General features: G+C 37.9%; 1 protein-coding gene across 1 annotated transcript in view; it reads right to left on the bottom strand.

Annotated features, from left to right (window-relative positions):
• NALCN (sodium leak channel, non-selective) overlaps window positions 1–17,327 on the bottom strand; it is a 293,487-nt gene that overhangs the window by 203,893 nt on the left and 72,267 nt on the right. The window contains exons 7-8 of the mRNA XM_077753896.1: window positions 2,070–2,212; window positions 1,836–1,940 (exon numbers count right to left, since the gene is read on the bottom strand). Of these exons, the coding sequence (XP_077610022.1) occupies window positions 1,836–1,940; window positions 2,070–2,212 (248 nt within the window). The remainder of the gene's footprint in view (window positions 1–1,835; window positions 1,941–2,069; window positions 2,213–17,327) is intronic.

Raw genomic sequence — 17,327 nt, forward strand, 5'->3', positions numbered from 1 at the left:
GAGCGTCCGAACACTCCTTTTCCAGCTGTGGCTTTATAAATAAGAGTTACTTAATAAGCATAATGCGGTTTTAAAGACATTTTAGGTCATCTCTCAGCAACACTGAATGTAAATTCTGTGCCGAGTTCATAGCTTTATGCTCCATTTAGTTCTCAATGTCTATAGCAGAAAGCATACCTTCCAGACATTGTCACCTGACTTAAAAGACAGGCCAGAGTGAACCTTGAACTTTATTATATTTCATAGTTCCCTAGAAGAGATGACAGAAGCAATAAAAACTAAATTTGCTGTTTTTACGTCACCTGTGATATAACCTATATAACATTTAAAAAATCTTCCATAAAAATTTGAATAGCTGTTTGCCAAAATCGAATAGTATTAATACTATTTCATCTATAATGAGTTGGCTCATCAGTTCAAACTCACAACACCGTAAAGATGCTGCTTCAGGCTTTTCCAAATAATAGCATGTTTAATAGCATTTTAGCATGTGATTTATAAAAGCCCAATTTGAAGATTTTCGAAGCAAAATTTGCACCTTGGCTGTTTCACAAATACCTTTGTTCACAAACTTATATAATGATTTACACGGTTACATTAAATTTCTCTTACAATTTTGGGGTGCCTGGGTGGCTCAGGCTTCGGTTAAGCTTCGGACTCTTGATTTGAACGCAGGTTAAGCCCCGACTTGGGCTCTGCACTGAGAGTGAAGCCTGCTTGGAATTCTCTCTTTCTCTCTCTCTCTCTCTCCCCCCCACTCATGCTCTTTCTCTCTCTCTCAAAATTAAAAAAATTAAAAATTTTTCTCTTACAATTTTATATTAAAATAGTAGTCAAGAGCATCAAAATAATTTTATGCTTGGTTCAGAAACTATTTTCTTTCTCTTATATAAAGATGCAAACTAGACTAAGATATATAAACCTCTCCTTTCCTCTTTCTTTTTTTTATTTACTTATTTTGAGAGAGAGGAGTGAGAGAGTGTGCAAATGAGTGCACAGGGCAGGGGCAGAGAGAGGGGGAGAGAGAGAGAATCCCAAGCAGGCCTCACACTGTCTGTCAGTGCAGAGCCGGACGCAGAGCTCAGTCCCACGAATGTGAGCTCTTGACCTGAGCCAAAATCAAGAGTTGGATGCTTAACCAACTAAGTCACCCAGAGGTCCCATCTCTTCCTCTCTCTAAACACACAAAAAAAGACACCCTCCCAAACCCACACACAAAACAAAGCCAAAATTAAAAACAAAGACATTGGATCTGGGCTACCGTTCTATGTAATGACTGCCCTGAAGCTTTTAACTAAATTCTAGGGCACTCCCATCTTCTTGGGAGCAGAGGGGCCCCCTTCTGAATATGTAGTGATTCCTCAAAAATCACAGATACACATTATGAAGCCTATACTGTGATTGGATCATTCTGAATGAAACGTATCACCAGTTCTGAAAATAATTCTAATCCATAAAGGCCGTCATATTGTTTTCAATCACATGAATAAATATTCATAAAAATGGGAAATTCTACCATTTCCATTTTTATCTGCAAACCCTCTGAAGACCTGTGATGACCGAATGAAATCAAAGATATATAGTAAATGTGAGGACAACCTTGGTTTTATATCAAACCCACCCACGGAGCTGATGAAACCACAGGTGCCCGGAAAAGCTGACTGTTCTGGGCTTAGGCCCTTGCACCTGCCTTTCTGAATCGCTCCCCCGGTGGGTCTGACTGCAGAAGGCGCTCATCACAGGGCTCTCCCGAGTTCCCTAAGGCCCACTGAGGGTGCAGCCCGGGGGGGTCCTGATCTGGCGGGAAAGGAGGTCACCCCTCCCCCCATGGGTACCTGCGTGGTGGCCGTCGAAGTGGTGCTGCTTCTCGATCCCCACATCTGTTGAAACTGTACCCTGATTTCTGCAAATGTTTCGATGATGACAGCGATGAACACGTTCTGGAAGAAAATCCCGAACCGTGTTTACTAAGGGCCGGGGACGACGAAGTGGAGGACAACGCAAAGCCAGCAGAAGATCTGCGGAGGCTGCGGGGAAACACACCCCCTCGGGACGAGCTTCCACGGTACCTTCACGAGCCAGGCCAGGAAGAATATGAGCGTGATGAAGTAAAAGTAGGATCGCCAGCGGGGGAAGCTGTCGATGGCTCTGTACATGAGGAACACCCAGCCCTCCTGCGACGCGGCCTCGTAGACGGTGAATATGCTGGTGCCTGTGGGGACACAGAGGCGCAGACTGACTCACAGCGGGCTTTGCAAATGCGGAAACAAGTCTCAGAAAAAACAATCGATATTCATCCAGGGTCATTTTCTCAATGACAAAGGCTCTTCTACAGGGACTAAAATCGCATGCGATTTATTTTATTGTTCTTCTTAGGCTTCTGACAAAGTTGTTCCTGACTTCAGGCCAGGGCACTTTCATTAGCAATAAAATACCTTTATGTTATATCTGTCGCTGTTAAATGCATCTAAGAGCGTGGAAAAGGAAAGGAACCTTCAAACCAAGTGAAGCTATAATAAGAAATAATGTGTGTGGTATAAGCTTGCTGTTTGGGGCTTAACGCTTTCAGTGTGCTGAAAACACTTGTTACGGTTTTAGCCAAAATGAAAGAAATCTGACAACTGGGTTTCATCTGAAGTCACTTTCTCATAGGGACACTAAAGTACCTAAGGCTCCAAAAATTAATGTGATGGAGCCTGTCTTTGGATTCCATGGTGTTTACTGAACACCAAAACGTAAGGCAATAAATCATCAAATAGCACTTTGTATTGTCCGGGAGAACCGTCTCATTGAAAATACTACTGGTGATGGAAAGGAAGAAAAGTGAACAATATGTGGGCAGATTTTTGTTATAGTGAAGAGAACCTAAAATGCTATTGAGGGGACAGACAGTGTTTACCTTTGATGACATTAAGAGGAATGTGTTATTTCCCCATTTTATAGATGGGAAAACTAAAGTACACAAAGAGTAAGTAATTTATCTAAGGATGCGTACATAATAATAGGTGAACTATTAGAATTAATTAATTAGAATTAATCTCTGGAAAGAGGCACTGCATATTCAACTGTGATGATATCTTGCCTCCTAGCATCCTTCCTGTGGTTTGTTTTCCCCATCTATAAAATGGGTAAATGATGTTTCACAGTGTCGTGAAGATAATTTCATTTCTGTAAAGCATTGACACACAGTGAATACTTAATAAATTTTAGGTACTATTATTGTAAACATTGAAAATAATTGCTTAATAGTATTTTATGAGAAACCGCATTAATAAAAAGTATAGTAAGAAGTTAAAGTTGCTTGCAAAACACATATGATACATGTTGTTATTTACAAAACTGTTGAACATTCACATCCCCAATAAGTGCCATTGCTGTAAATGGATTCATTAGTATGGGTATAAAACCAATATCCACCCATCTATGTTCTAATCGCACGGAAATTTGAAACTGGACTCTGCATATAATCAGATGTCCAAACTAAGAAGGGGGTTACTAAAGTTGGCTGATGGCCAGCTGCTTCTCTGAGCCTGTGCGTGCAGGAAGAATAATTAGAACATCAGTGAACCAAAGCATGCAGAACAGCAGAAAGCCTAGTGGTAAATGGGGACAAATGGGGTATTATGCCTTGAAATAAAAGCTGAGAGAAAGATGGAAAGCATATACTCATTTAGTGAATACTTATTATGCTGAGTAGTGTATATAACATATAACTTTGTAGAATCATATTTTGTACATTGGAAAGTCATTGCCATGACAACTAGTATTTGTAAATCCTACTTGGTTTCAAGGCTCTTTTACCTATTTAAATGCTAAGGAAAACTCTGTCTAATTAGGCAGGTAGATGGGTAGGTGTGCATAAGAGCAGGTATTATCCATCACATCCTTTAACAGAAAAGGAAAGTGAAGGTCACTGGATAATGAATTTGCTTGAGGTAGAAGGGGATAGAACCAGAAACTGAGACCACAGTTACCAAGTCTTAAGCTCTTTTTATTTCTACCATTTTACTTAGATTTACTTTTGCTCAAGACTCAGACTTTCAAAAGAGCATATTTTCTCCTACTAACCTTAATTTGAATGAAGTCCATTTTTTTTGGACGGACTATGGTAGCTAAGGTTATAGCGTACTGAGAAACTCATACAAGCAGATGATTTTTAAGGGTAAGATTCAGGGAAGAGCAGCATGCACAAAAAATAAAATGCCAAGAGCAAACAGAAATGATTCTTTTCATTAATGCTTCATACATACTAAAAATGTCCTAAATATTTGCTTTTGTGGACTGCATATGAAAGACAATTTTCACATAAAACAAGAAATTTATGTTCCTTATTTTCTTCTAGTTATTTGAACTAAAACAGAAATGTGGCTACAGGAATCCATTAGGAATAACCAGTAAAGCCTCAGAATTTTACGAATTGAGATTTACAGGTAGAATATGAGGACCGTCAATGTAAGACTATATTTGAGAGGAACACTGAATTATCCTTCTTCTATTCGTCCAGGTCCTTCTATGTTAAATCTACAGGGAAGATGTTACTTGGAAGTAAGTTAAAAAAAAAAAGATGAGTATGTTCTCATCTTGAAGAGTTTCCTTCATGTTTTCTAATTTGACACACACAAAAAGGGAAAGAAGTAGAAACCCACCGTGTGCCTCAAAGAGCAGCATTTGTTGATACAAAGAGATGAGACATTTGTGAAAATGTAACCAAAAAACTCCCCAGAACAATGATGACTGTTGAGGAAGTGAACTCTCCAGGGTCAAAGGCTGTGAAGACGCTCCTATCAGTTGTAGGAGCAAAGGCAATTGGATAGGACCTTCCTCATCACTTATCTGCCGCTGACTTTGCAAAGTGTATGAAAAGAAAATCCCTTTGTAAATATTTTCCAATCGTTCAACATTTATACTGACAAAGATGGAGTTTATGAGCATCTTGTTTTCTCTGGGAAGTGGTCAACGCTGGGGAAGGAAACTAGGTGCTCACACAAGCTGCTCTCTGGCGCCCCCTCCTGGTGCCTGTCTCTGGCGTGTTTAGCTGAGTCCAGGGCAGCTGGCTGTTCAGCCTAGCTCAGCTCCATTGCCCTCGGGTCACACTGGGTTCTCAGCCCTCCCAGGGGGCCCTGCATGCGCTTGTGTCTCTTATCACACTCACTCCTGCTGCCTAGTTTATCTCCCTCACCTAGCACTAACTAGCTGACTAACTTGGCGAGTACTCAAATCAAAACTGTCATTCACCTCTGCACCTGGCATTGAGAGCACTCAAGAATTGTTGATAAACGAAACCATTATCATGGTATTAAGACATGAAGACTTTTCTCAAATATTTGCTTCTTTAAAATCAATTCTTCCTCATTGTGAATATTGCATAGATAATTTGGAAGCAAAGGAAATAATTTTATGATTGACTTTATGTTTTGCTGGCTTTCAAAATTCACTTAAAACACATACGCCTATGTAAATTTCAAAGTCCACACTATATATAAACAAGAAAGTCCTCCTCTGTTGTTTGTGCCACCATGGAAAATTTCTAAAAAATATTATATTTTATACATACAAAATATCTCTGCGAAGCTATTGGAATTGTACCACTTTCTTAGACCCCAAATTCTCAAAGCACAAATTCAAGTTGTGTAAGAAACAAACTCACAGTGACACTCAACTCATCAATTCTCCTAATTTCATTCACCCTTCCTGACCTCTTCCATTGATGGTTTGAATTCAGTGGATAAGAGGACCTATTGGTCTACATTTAGAAAATAAGTTCCTTGGACTTGCTATTGGCTGTATATATTGAGACATAGTGGATTTTTTTCTGGTTCTGAACAAAATTGTATTTCCATTGTTTTGACTATCTTCAATATTACATTTATTGCTTGGCTGTCTTCTGCTGACTCTTTTTCCATTAAAAACAATGATGAATTGACTGTGTCCAGGGACTATTCTTTATTGTTTTCTTCTAGTCATAGATTAGACTTTCAAAACACATAGGATGACTTTCAAAACACACCATTTTGAAAGTCATCCAACTTTGAAAGGCCAGGGCCACAAAACTGTGGTGACAGCTAGTAATGAGCTACTAACCTGGGGTCCCACCATTAGACTCCTCTTCAAACCCCAAATATATGTGGTGCTATTTTAATGATGGTGATACCCAATCCATTGTGGGGAAAAAATGGGAAGTTAGAGTTGGCGATGTAAGCTTGAGACAGTTGAATAAGTAAATATACCAGGCCTCAGTCCGAACAATAACCTTTACCCTCATGCCCAAAATTCCCAATAGAACCAAGAAGGTTCCTTTTAGGACCATTCATTCCATCCTCTCTCTGAGTGTTCGGATCTTTGGGGAAATGTTCCTGAATTTTAATCCCTCCAGTGATAGGGAGCACACAACATCTTGAGGCAGCCCCATTCCAGGTCTGGTGACCCATCCCATTGGATGTTGGCTCTGGCTCTGTCTCTCTGGAATGTGCTCTTGGTTTTGCAAACCATAGCAAGCTACAGGAGTCTGGAAGTGGTCCCTACACTTCCAGAGTGAATCAACCCTCTTTCTACCTGTGTCATCCTGCTAAAGATACTTGTTTTCTTACCTGGTCCTTAACATTCTCAAACTGCTGTACATTTGATGAAACTGACCTGATTGTCTGGCTTCACTTCCCACCGGGCTCAGAAGCGCACTTAAGGAGGGTGCAATGATGGTATTCTTGTTATTCAAGAACATCAGTTTCCTCCGAACTTATTCTAAGTTGCTCTTTCTGTTCCTCTGGCTGATTTCGATAGGATCTCACCCTTTTTGGAGATCAGCTGATTGAGTTTTCCTCTACTACACTCTAGTTTAAACATTCCCTTCAGTTGGAAGAGAAAAGAAAGTTACGTGCTTCTCCGCCACTACAGGTGAATATTTGTGATTGAAAAATGCCTCAAAATCTGCTCTTTTTTAAAGAAAAATTTTAATGTTTTTAAAAATTTATTCTTGAGAGAGAGACAGAGCACAAGCTGGGGAGGGGAAGAGCGAGAAAGGGACACAGAATCTGAAGCAGGCTCCAGGCTCTGAGCTATCAGCACAGAGCCCGATATGGGGCTTGAACTCACAAGCCATGAGATCATGACTTGAGCCAAAGTCGGATGCTTTCCCGACTGAGCCACCCAGGTGCCTCTTCAAAATCTTCTCTTAACCAGTATACTTAACTGTGAAAGGACAGAATCTCCAACCTAGACTCGAAAGGGATGCTGATTTTATCAACTACAGTTGCAATGACTAAATATTTAGTCCTGGAAGGCAGTCCAATAAGAGAATACATGTAAAGAGCTTGATTTTTGCATGTTTCCACTACTAGAAATACAACTCGTTCAAGATGGGTTGTGCTTCATTGGTGTTCATTTGTTTTGTCGTGTTTGCATTCACAGAACTTGCTCTCCAATTAAATTGTATTTTTAAACTCTAGAACTGCTCCATAGAATGATATTCTTAATAAACCACCAAAGGAATAGAAAAGAAGGGCTTTGCATAGCTTAAGGGGGGAATTCACTGATGCCACTCAGAGGTAAGTTGTCCTGTCAGTTTGAAGTGAGGTAGAATTCACTGGGAATTTTTAATTCCTGAAGTGTTACTCTCTGCCTTAGTTCATCAACTTTGGCACTAGTGACATTTGGAGCTAAATAATGTGGGGGCCTGTTCTGTGCACTATAGCATCCTGGCCCCTGCCCACTAGGTTCCAATAGCATTCCCAACCCCCAAGTTGTGAAACCAGAAATGCTTTTAGACATTGCCCAGTGTCCCCTGCTGGGAAGAATCGCCCCTGGTTGAGAGCCACTCTTCTAAGTTGACAGTCTTTCTGTTCTGTAGCTTTGCCCTACAGTGCTGAGCTCTGGGCCTCGCATATGATTTGTATTTATTAAGTATTTTGAGTGGAAATGAAGTTCTTCTCTTGACGCAGGCAAAAATGGAACACTTGTGAGATTTCTCAAATTTCTCCTTGGGGTATTATGAACAGTTTGGAGGTTAAACAATTTTAGGCCAAAGGAGAGACCTAAAAATGCATTTCTGGACTATTTTACAATAGCCTACTTTTGAATTTGACATTTTATGCATCTCTACAGATTTCTGAAGGCTAAAACCCTAGACCCTAAGACATCATTTGTTTATATAAAAGTTTTTGCCACACAGTGGATAGTTCAGTAGTACCAGTACATTAATATTTATGAGTTTTCTGTTGGAAGAAAAATTTTATTTCTTTTTGATTTCCTGCAATTTTATAAGATGATTGTGCATACATGTAGCCTGGGGGGGAATATTTTAGTTTGCAGAATGAGATATTACAAGTATATATTAATTAAGTTTTTAAAAGAAAAAGCACATATTTTGAATGAAATAAATGGCACAAAATCTTCCTCACCAAAGATTATAGTGGCCCTTCCTGAATTATTCTAAGACAAACCACAAACGCATATGTTTTACAAGTTTTTCAGGTTTTGCATCTGAATCAAAAGCAGGCATTCACTATATTCACAGATAGACACAGAAGAAAACGGACACATCTGTAGTCCATGTTCATGACTCTGGGCTGCAGGGACCAGGAAGCAGGCTGTCAAACAGAAGGCTGCCAAACAGCATGACGCGTGTGGGTGTGTCTGGACAATGGGACCTAAGTAGCCATGACCGAATTTCAAAGAGCATAGAGGCTTCTCTAATTCAACTACAACTAGTAGCTTGGGGTCAACTTTGACCACAGAATCTACTCTGAAATCCTTTATGTATTGGTGAGCTCTCAGTTTGTTTCACCTCCGGCAATTTTCCTGGCTCTTGGGTATAAATTTTCTCCTGTACATTTTAACCACATATTTAAACTATTGTAGCCAAGGGTCAACTGTGAGATTCATGGCAACGTTCTGTATGTCTTTCTCCCACCAAACTGCCCCACACCTTTTACCTCTTTGCATGAAGTGCACACTCGAATCCTGATAATGAGATCTGTGGTGGTTAATACATTTTACCCAACAGTGGTTATTATAAAAGCAAACACCAGTGAGAGATCTGTATTCTCTGGACATCTGGATTCACCCTCATAAAGCTTTGTCACTAGAGCTGAATGTATCCACATACATGGAATGTGAATCGGGTCAGCACACCAGCATCAGCAAGAAAAGCGTATCTTGAATTACAGACATTTACTGAACAATAAACCAGCTAGAATTAAATTACCTGGGATAATGTCGCCTTTCTAATGAATAAAAATCTTTAAGAACAATGTTTTCTATTCATTGGGATCATGTTTAATTTTACTGAGATATATATGCAAAATAATTAATTCGAGTATTTCACCTGATAGTGATGTAACCATACGATTATAACAACAGACACAGGACTCATCCACATGCCCATCTAATGATCCTCACACATTCAGCGTGAAAATTCCCATGTGGCCAGCAAAACAGCAAAACAAAACAACCCTTCTTGTTTGCTATACCAGAATAGGGAGCAAACACAAAAAGGACTTCTTTTATTCTAAATGTTTTAAGATGTATTTATAAACCTTATCTGGGTTAAATTTTAACTTAGTTTTGTTTTGTCTTTACAGTGAAGCACTCTTTGGGCATGCATTGCCTCACTGGTGAAATCACTTTATCTGTTACCTTAAAGCCTCACTCTAGCACAAGTGTTGCAATCAGATCAAAGGCCATATAGGAAAAAGCATGTATATGTTTCTATACAATTTCCAAGTTAAGCCTTTTAAGTAAGTAATAAAGATTCTTAGTTGACATGTATTTCTTCAGACACAGAAAACTTCTACGCTTCCAGGTCCTACATGTAAAATACTTCTAGAAAAGTAGAGGTGAAAGCTTTAATTCTATGGTATTCACAAATGGAAAAATAAGTGTTGACAAGACCGGATGCTGACATTGGCAGGAAAGTTCGGGTGTTAAAGTCGAACAGTTCCAAGGGCGCTTAGCCCATGTGCCAATGAAAACACTCCCTCCCTCTGGGACTGGGCCATTGCCATGTAGGCTGGGGATGAAAGGAGCAAAGGAGAGGTCATGACAGGTACCTGTTACCCTCTGCCTTTGAGGAACCTTGACTTCAGATCAAAAGAACTTCTTGGAAATTTACTTTCTGTTAGTTAACTAAAAACAAAACAAAACAAAGAACAAAGAACAAAACTACACTTAGCCACAATTAGCTTTTAGTTACCTACCCTAACATTCAAATTGTCCACTACTTCTTATCTATTGACACAAGTCAGCCAGCTACCCATTTTGGGACTCAGCTCCCCATAAATAGAATATAATAATGATGATACGTGTTGGTTACCACTAACGCACTCCCCTGCTCACGCTCTGTCTCTGTCTCTCTGTCTCTCTCTGGTTCTCAAAAATAAATAAAAAATTTTTTTAATCTTGAAAAAAATAGAAAAGAAAGGAAGACTTCCAAATTCATTCTATGAGGCCAACATTACCCTCATATCAAAATGATATAAAGACACCACAAACTTGTAGATAGAACTACAAGTCAGTATCTCTGATGAACATAGATGCAAAATTCCTCAATACAATACTAGCAAACTGAATTCAACAATACATTAAAAAAACCATTCACCACAATCAAGTGGGATTTATTCCTGGAATGCAAGGGTGATTCAATATTCACCAATCAATCAACGGGATACATCACAACAATTTTAAAAAAGGATAAGTACCATCTGATCATTTCAGTAGAAGCAGAAAAAGCTTTTGACAAAGTACAACATCCATTCATGATAAAAACCCTCCACAAAGTAGGTTTAGAGGGAACACACCTCAACATAATAAAGGCCATATGTAAAAAACCCACAACCAATATCATCCTTAATAGGGAAAAACAGAGCTTTTCCCATAAGGTCAGGAACAAAGCAAGGATATTCGCTATCACCACTTTTATTCAATAGAGTACTGAAAATCCTAGCCACAGCAATCAGACAACAAAAAGAAATAAAAGGTATCCAAGTCGGTAAGGAAGTAAAACTTTCACTATCTGCAGATGACATGACACTATATAGAAAACTCAAAGACTCCACCAAAGTTAAACTGCTAGTTTTCACTAATTCACTAATAAGTGAATTCAGTAAAATCAAGAATATAAAGTTGATGTACAGAAATCTGTTGCATTTATATACACTAATAAGGAAGCAGCAGAAAGAGAAATTAAGAAAATAATCTTATTTACAATTGGACCACAAATAATAAGATCCCTGGGAATAAACCTAACAAAAGAGGTAAAAGACCTGTACTCTGAAAACTATAAAACACTGATGAAAGAGACTGAAGATACCATAAAGAAATGGAAAGACATCTCTTGCTCATAGATTGATAGAACAAACACTGTTAAAAATATCTATACTACACAAAGCAATCTGCACATTCCGTGCCATCCTTATCAAAATACCAAGAGAATTTTCCACAGAACTAGAAGAAATATTCCTAAAATTTGGAATCACAAAAGATCCTGAATAGCCAAGCCAATACTGAAAAAGGAAAGCAAAGCCGGAGGCATCACAATTCCAGACTTCAAGTTATATTATAAAGATGTAATAATCAAAACAGTATGCTACTGGCACACAAACAGACACATAGATCAATAGAATAGAATATAAAGCCCAGAAATAAACCCACAATTATGGGTCAATTAATCTTCAACTAAGCAGGAAAGAACACCCAATGTGAGAAAGGCAGTCTCTTTAATGAATGGCACTGGAAAAACTGGACAGCAACATGTAAAACAATAAAACTAGACCACTTTCTTACACTATACACAAAAATAAAATGGATAAGAGATCTACATGTGAGACCTGAAACCATAAAAATCCTAGAAGAGAGCACAGGCAGTAACTTCTCTGACATTGGCTGTAGCCACCACTTTTGTTGAGATAGTTCCCCTGAGGCAAGTGAAACAAAAGTAACAATAAACTATTGGAACTACATCAAAATAAAAAGGTTCTGCACAGCAAAGAAAGCAACCAACAAAACTAAAAAGCAACCTATGGAATGGGAAAAGACATCTTAAAATGACATATTCAATAAAGGGTTAGTATCCAAAATATATAAAGAACTTACAAAACTCAACACCCAAAAACCAAATAATTCAATTAAAAATGGGCAGAAGACATAAACAGATATTTCTCCAAAGAAGACATGCAGATGGCCTACACACATACGAAAAGATGCTCATCATTACTTACCAGCAGGGAAATGCAATCAAAACTACAATGAGATATCACCTCACACCTGTCAGAATGGCTAAAATCAACAAGAAAAAACAGGTATTGGTGAGGATGTGGAGAGTGCACTCTAGTGGAAATGCAAACTGGTACATCCACTCTGGAAAACACATGGAGGTTCCTCAAAAAGTTAAAAACAGAACTACCTTATGATCCAGCAATTATACTACTAGGTATTTACCCAAAGAATATAAAAACACTAAGTCAAAAGAATACATGCACCCCTGTGCTTATAGCAGCATTATTTACAAAAGCCAAGACATGGAAACAGCCCAAGTGTCCATCAGTTCATAAATGGATAAAGAAGTAGTGGCGGCGCGCGCGCACACACACACACACACACAATGTACACACACATGCACACACAATGGAATATTCAGCCATAAAAAACAATGGAAATCCTGCCATTTGTAACAACATAGATGGAGCTAGAGAGAATAATGATGAGAGAGTGAGAGAAGCCAAGAAATAGACGCTAATTATAGAGACTAACTTGATGGTTACAAGACGGGGTGGGGGATTAACTAAATAGGTGATGGAGATTAAGGAGTGCATTTTCATGATGTGCACCGGAGGATGTATGAAAGTGTTCAGTTATACACTTGGAACTAATATAACACTATATGCTAACTAAACTGGAATTAAAATAAAATAAAAACAAGATGTTTTAATACCATCCATACTAATACTACAGCTGAACAGTTACAATTAAATAGGAAATATTAACGAATTACTTAAAATTTAATACTATATACATGGAGAATTTTTTGCCGTATATCTTCACATTGATAAAGTGTATAAAAATGTTCAGAACACTTTTCCTATATTTGCTGTCTACTTTGTTCCATAAACTCTTAAGGCCAAAAACATATTTATGGTTAAAAATAAAGTTTTACAACTGGGTTAGGTTTATTATTTGGATGTGTCATGGATTCAATTAGATTTATTAAGATTATACAAAGATGAGAATAATGCTCATGCATTAAGTGCTGTGTTACTAAGGAAGCAAGATACTATTATTGGTATCTTGGCCAGTATTTCCAAAGTAAACCACAACTCTACTAGGTGAGATAAGGATGTGAAGAAATAATAATAAATTAACTTAAAAAAATTTAATAGACTTCACTTATTTATAGCAGCTTCAGATCTACTTAAAAATTGAGAAGCTAATATAGGGAATTCCCATTTATACCCTCTTTCTGCACACTATCTCCTATTATTAACATTTTGCATTAGTGGGGTACATTTGTTACAACTGACGAACAAATGTTAGTATATTATTATTAACTCAAGTCAATTCTTTGTGCTTTACAGTTAGATGGGTCTTGAAAGTGACATAATATTATGTATCCACCATTACAGAATCATACAGGTTAGCTTTGCCAATCTAAAAATCCATTATGCTCTACCTATTCAACCCTCACCCCTCTCCTCTGAGCTCTTGGCAACTACTGATCTCTTTACTATCTCTACAGTTTTGCCTTTTCCAAAATGCCATATACTTAGACTCTTACACTATAAACCCTTTCAGAGTGGCTTCTTTCACTTAAAAATATGCATTTACTGCTCCCCTGTGTCTCTTGGTGGTGTGATAACTCATTTATTTTTATTGCTGAATAATATTCCATTGTATGGATGTACCACAGTTTATCTCAAGCTGTGCCCTATGGAGGGGCATGTTGGTTGCTTCCAATTTTTATCAATTATGAATACTGTAGCTTTATATTAAATCTTTATATTAAATCTTGTGGCTTTATATTAATCCTCTGACTTTGTCCTTCTTCAGTGTTGTGTTGACTATTCTGAGTCTTTTGCCTTCCCATATTAACTTAGAAACAGTTTGTTGATATCCACACTACAACATGCTAGAAGTTTGATTGGGATTGTGTTCAACCTATACCTCAAGTTGGGTAGAACTAATATCTTTAATGCTCTGTTGATAGGTACATACATGTTAAGGATTGTTTTCTTGGAAACTGACCCCTATATAATTATGTAATGCCCCTCTTTCTCCCAGATAATTTTTCTTGTTCTGAAGTCAGCTGTGTCTTAAATTGATACAGCTACTTCTCTTTTCCTCTCTCTAGTGTTATCATGGTATATCTTTCCCCATCTCTTTACTTTTAATCCATCTGTGTGTTTATAGTCAGTGTGGATTTCTTATAGATAGCATATGGTTGAGTATTAATTTTTTCTTGACTCTCTTAGTCTGTCTTTTCATTGGCATATTTATCCATTAACATTTAAAGTAATTCTTGATATAGATAGATTAATATGTAACATATCTGTAACTGCTTTCTTACCCATTGCACTTTTTTATTTCTTGTCTTCTCTCTTTTTGCCTTTTCTGGTTTTAACTGAGCATTCTATGTGAGTCCATTTTTACTCCTCTCTTTGTAGATTAATTAAATTTCTTTAAAAATATTAGTGGTTGCCTTATAGTTTACAATATACATTTACAACAAATCTAAGTCCACTTTCAAATAACACTGTATTACTTCATAGATAGTGTAGGTTCCCTCTACCTTTCTCCTGCCCATTATAACATTGTGGCTATTCACCTCACTCACCTATAAGCCATAACCATCTAATAAATTGTTGCTATTATTATTTTCAACAAACAACTATGTGTTGGGTCAGTTAATCATAAAAATAAAATACTATATTTACTTCCATTTACTTTTTCCAATACTTTTCTTTATGTAGATCTGAGTATTTAATCTGTACCATTTTCCTTCTCTGAAGAGCTTTTATCATTTCTTGCAAAGTAGTTCTACTGACAACATATTCTCTGACTTTGTTTCACTGAGAAAGTTTTATATCTCCTCGCCTTTGAAAGATAATGTCTCTGGATATAAAATTCTAGTTTGTTGGGGTCTTTGTTTTTCTTTCAACACTTTAAATATCTGATTTTACCCTCATCTTGCTTGCATAGCTTCTGAAGAGAGGCCCAATATAATTCATATTCTTCTACAGGTAAGGTGTTTCTTTTTCCTTTGGCTTCTTTCAAGATTATTCTTTTTCACTGGTTATTCACAGTTTGAATATGATATACCCAGGTTTAGATATTTTGGTGCTTACTCTGCACGGTGTTATCTGAGCTTCCTTCATCTGTGATTTTGTGTTCAACATTAATTTTAGAAAATTCTCAGCCATTATTACTTCAAATATTTCTTCTAGTCCTTTTTCTCTTTCTTCTCCTTCTGGTATGCCCATTACATGTATGTGAGACCTTCTGTAATTGTCCCGCAGTTCTCTGTCATTCTGTTTTATGTTTTTCATTCTTTTTTCTCTTTGCATTTCACTTTGTGAAATTACTACTGACATCTTTTATCTCATTGTTTCTTGACTCAGTTGTGTCTAGTCTACTGATGAGCCTATCAAAGGCATTCTTCATTTCTGCCACAGCGTTTTTTGTCTTTAGCATTTCCTTTTGAATCTCTCTTAGGATCTCCATCTCTCCCCTTATATTGCCCATTTGTTCTTGCATGCTGTCCACTTTTTCTATTAGAGCACTTTGCATATTAATGATTTTATTTTTTATTTAATTTGTTTTAATTAAAAACTTTTTTTCCTTATTTATTCTTGAGAGAGAGAAAGAGAGTCAGAGCTCAAGCAGGGTATGGACAGAGAGAGAGGGAGGGAGACACAGAATCCGAAGCAGGCTCCAGGCTCTGAGCTATCAGCAGAGAGCATGACGTGGGGCTCAAACTCATGAGCCATGAGAGCATGATCTGAGCTGATGCTTAACCAACTGAGCCAGCCAGACATCCCTAATTAAAGTATTTTAAATTCCAAATTATTTAGTAGCTACTAAATCCCTGTCATATCTGAGTCTGGTTCTGATGCTCGCTTTGTCTCTTCAAATTGCATTTTTATCATGCCTTGTAATTTTTCTTTGAAAGCTAGACATGATGTATTAGGTAATAGTAACTTAGAGAGGCCTTTTGTGTGAAATTTTATGTTAATCTGCTAAGGGTTAGGCTGTGTTTAATGTATGCTACATCTGTAGGTATTAGAGGCTCCAATTTCCTCTCGTGTCCTGGTTTCTGTCTCTCTTGCTGTTTTTAGGTTTCCCTAGAAAATTCCTCCTAAATAGAAAATAAGTCTTGCAGCTGAGTTGTAAGCCATTTATTGTTTTGGTGCTATTAATGTATTGGGGAAGAAAAATATCCTATACTTATATAGTTAAATCCTAGTTTTCTTTTTTTTAAGTTTATTTTTATTTATTTTGAAAGAAATAGAGAACAAGCAAGGGAGGGACAGAGAGAGAGAGGGAGACAGAATCTCAAGCAGGCTCTGCACTGCCAGCACAGAGCCTGATATGGGGCTTGAGCTCACAAACCATGAGATCATGACCTAAGCTGAAACCAAGAGTCGGATGCTCAATTGACTGAACCACCCAGAGCCCCAAATCTCCGTTTTCTTAGACCAAGTCATAGGCTGTGGTCTTCAGAAGAGTTTCTTCACCTATTTTTCTCAGCTTATGTGATACAGGAAGGCCAGAGGGGGTTACAGTCATCTACCTGCCCTCTCTATAGGTCAGACAGGGTCTGGAGAAGTTGATGTCCTCAAGGGCATGGCTTTGTTATAGAGAACAGTAGCCTCTGGGTTTACTTCAGAAGGTCACTGCCTCTCCCCCTGTGGGAAGCGTAAGGGAATTTTTCTCTGACCTTCACCATAAGAACTTGGCAGGGCTTTCGATGGTAAAAGACATGAAAGTGTGTTCCCACCCCTAGGACTGGAGGGATTTTGAACTCAAGCTAGTCCATGCTCAGCCTTCAGCAATTACCCAATTACAGTGTGTCTCTGGCTCTAGTGGCTTCTGCTCCTGGGGAGATATGATTTTCTGTATTTGCTGTCTCAACAAATGCCAAGGCAGCACTTTGCCCTGTGACCCCAATTCTCCATTAGACCTAAGAAGCATTGTTGATTTTTTCAGAATTGTTGATTTTTAGTTTGTTTAGCTTTTTTTCTTGAGCAAATGGGATTGATGAATTCCAAGCTCTTTACATGTTGGAGCTGAAACCAGAAGCTGTTAGCTGACTTCTTTTTGATTTAAGATGGTTCAGTCGGTTA

The sequence above is a fragment of the Crocuta crocuta genome, unplaced genomic scaffold (assembly GCF_008692635.1).
Source record: "Crocuta crocuta isolate KB4526 unplaced genomic scaffold, BGI_CrCroc_1.0 scaffold31, whole genome shotgun sequence".
In the NCBI taxonomy this organism is placed as follows: Eukaryota; Metazoa; Chordata; class Mammalia; order Carnivora; family Hyaenidae; genus Crocuta; species Crocuta crocuta.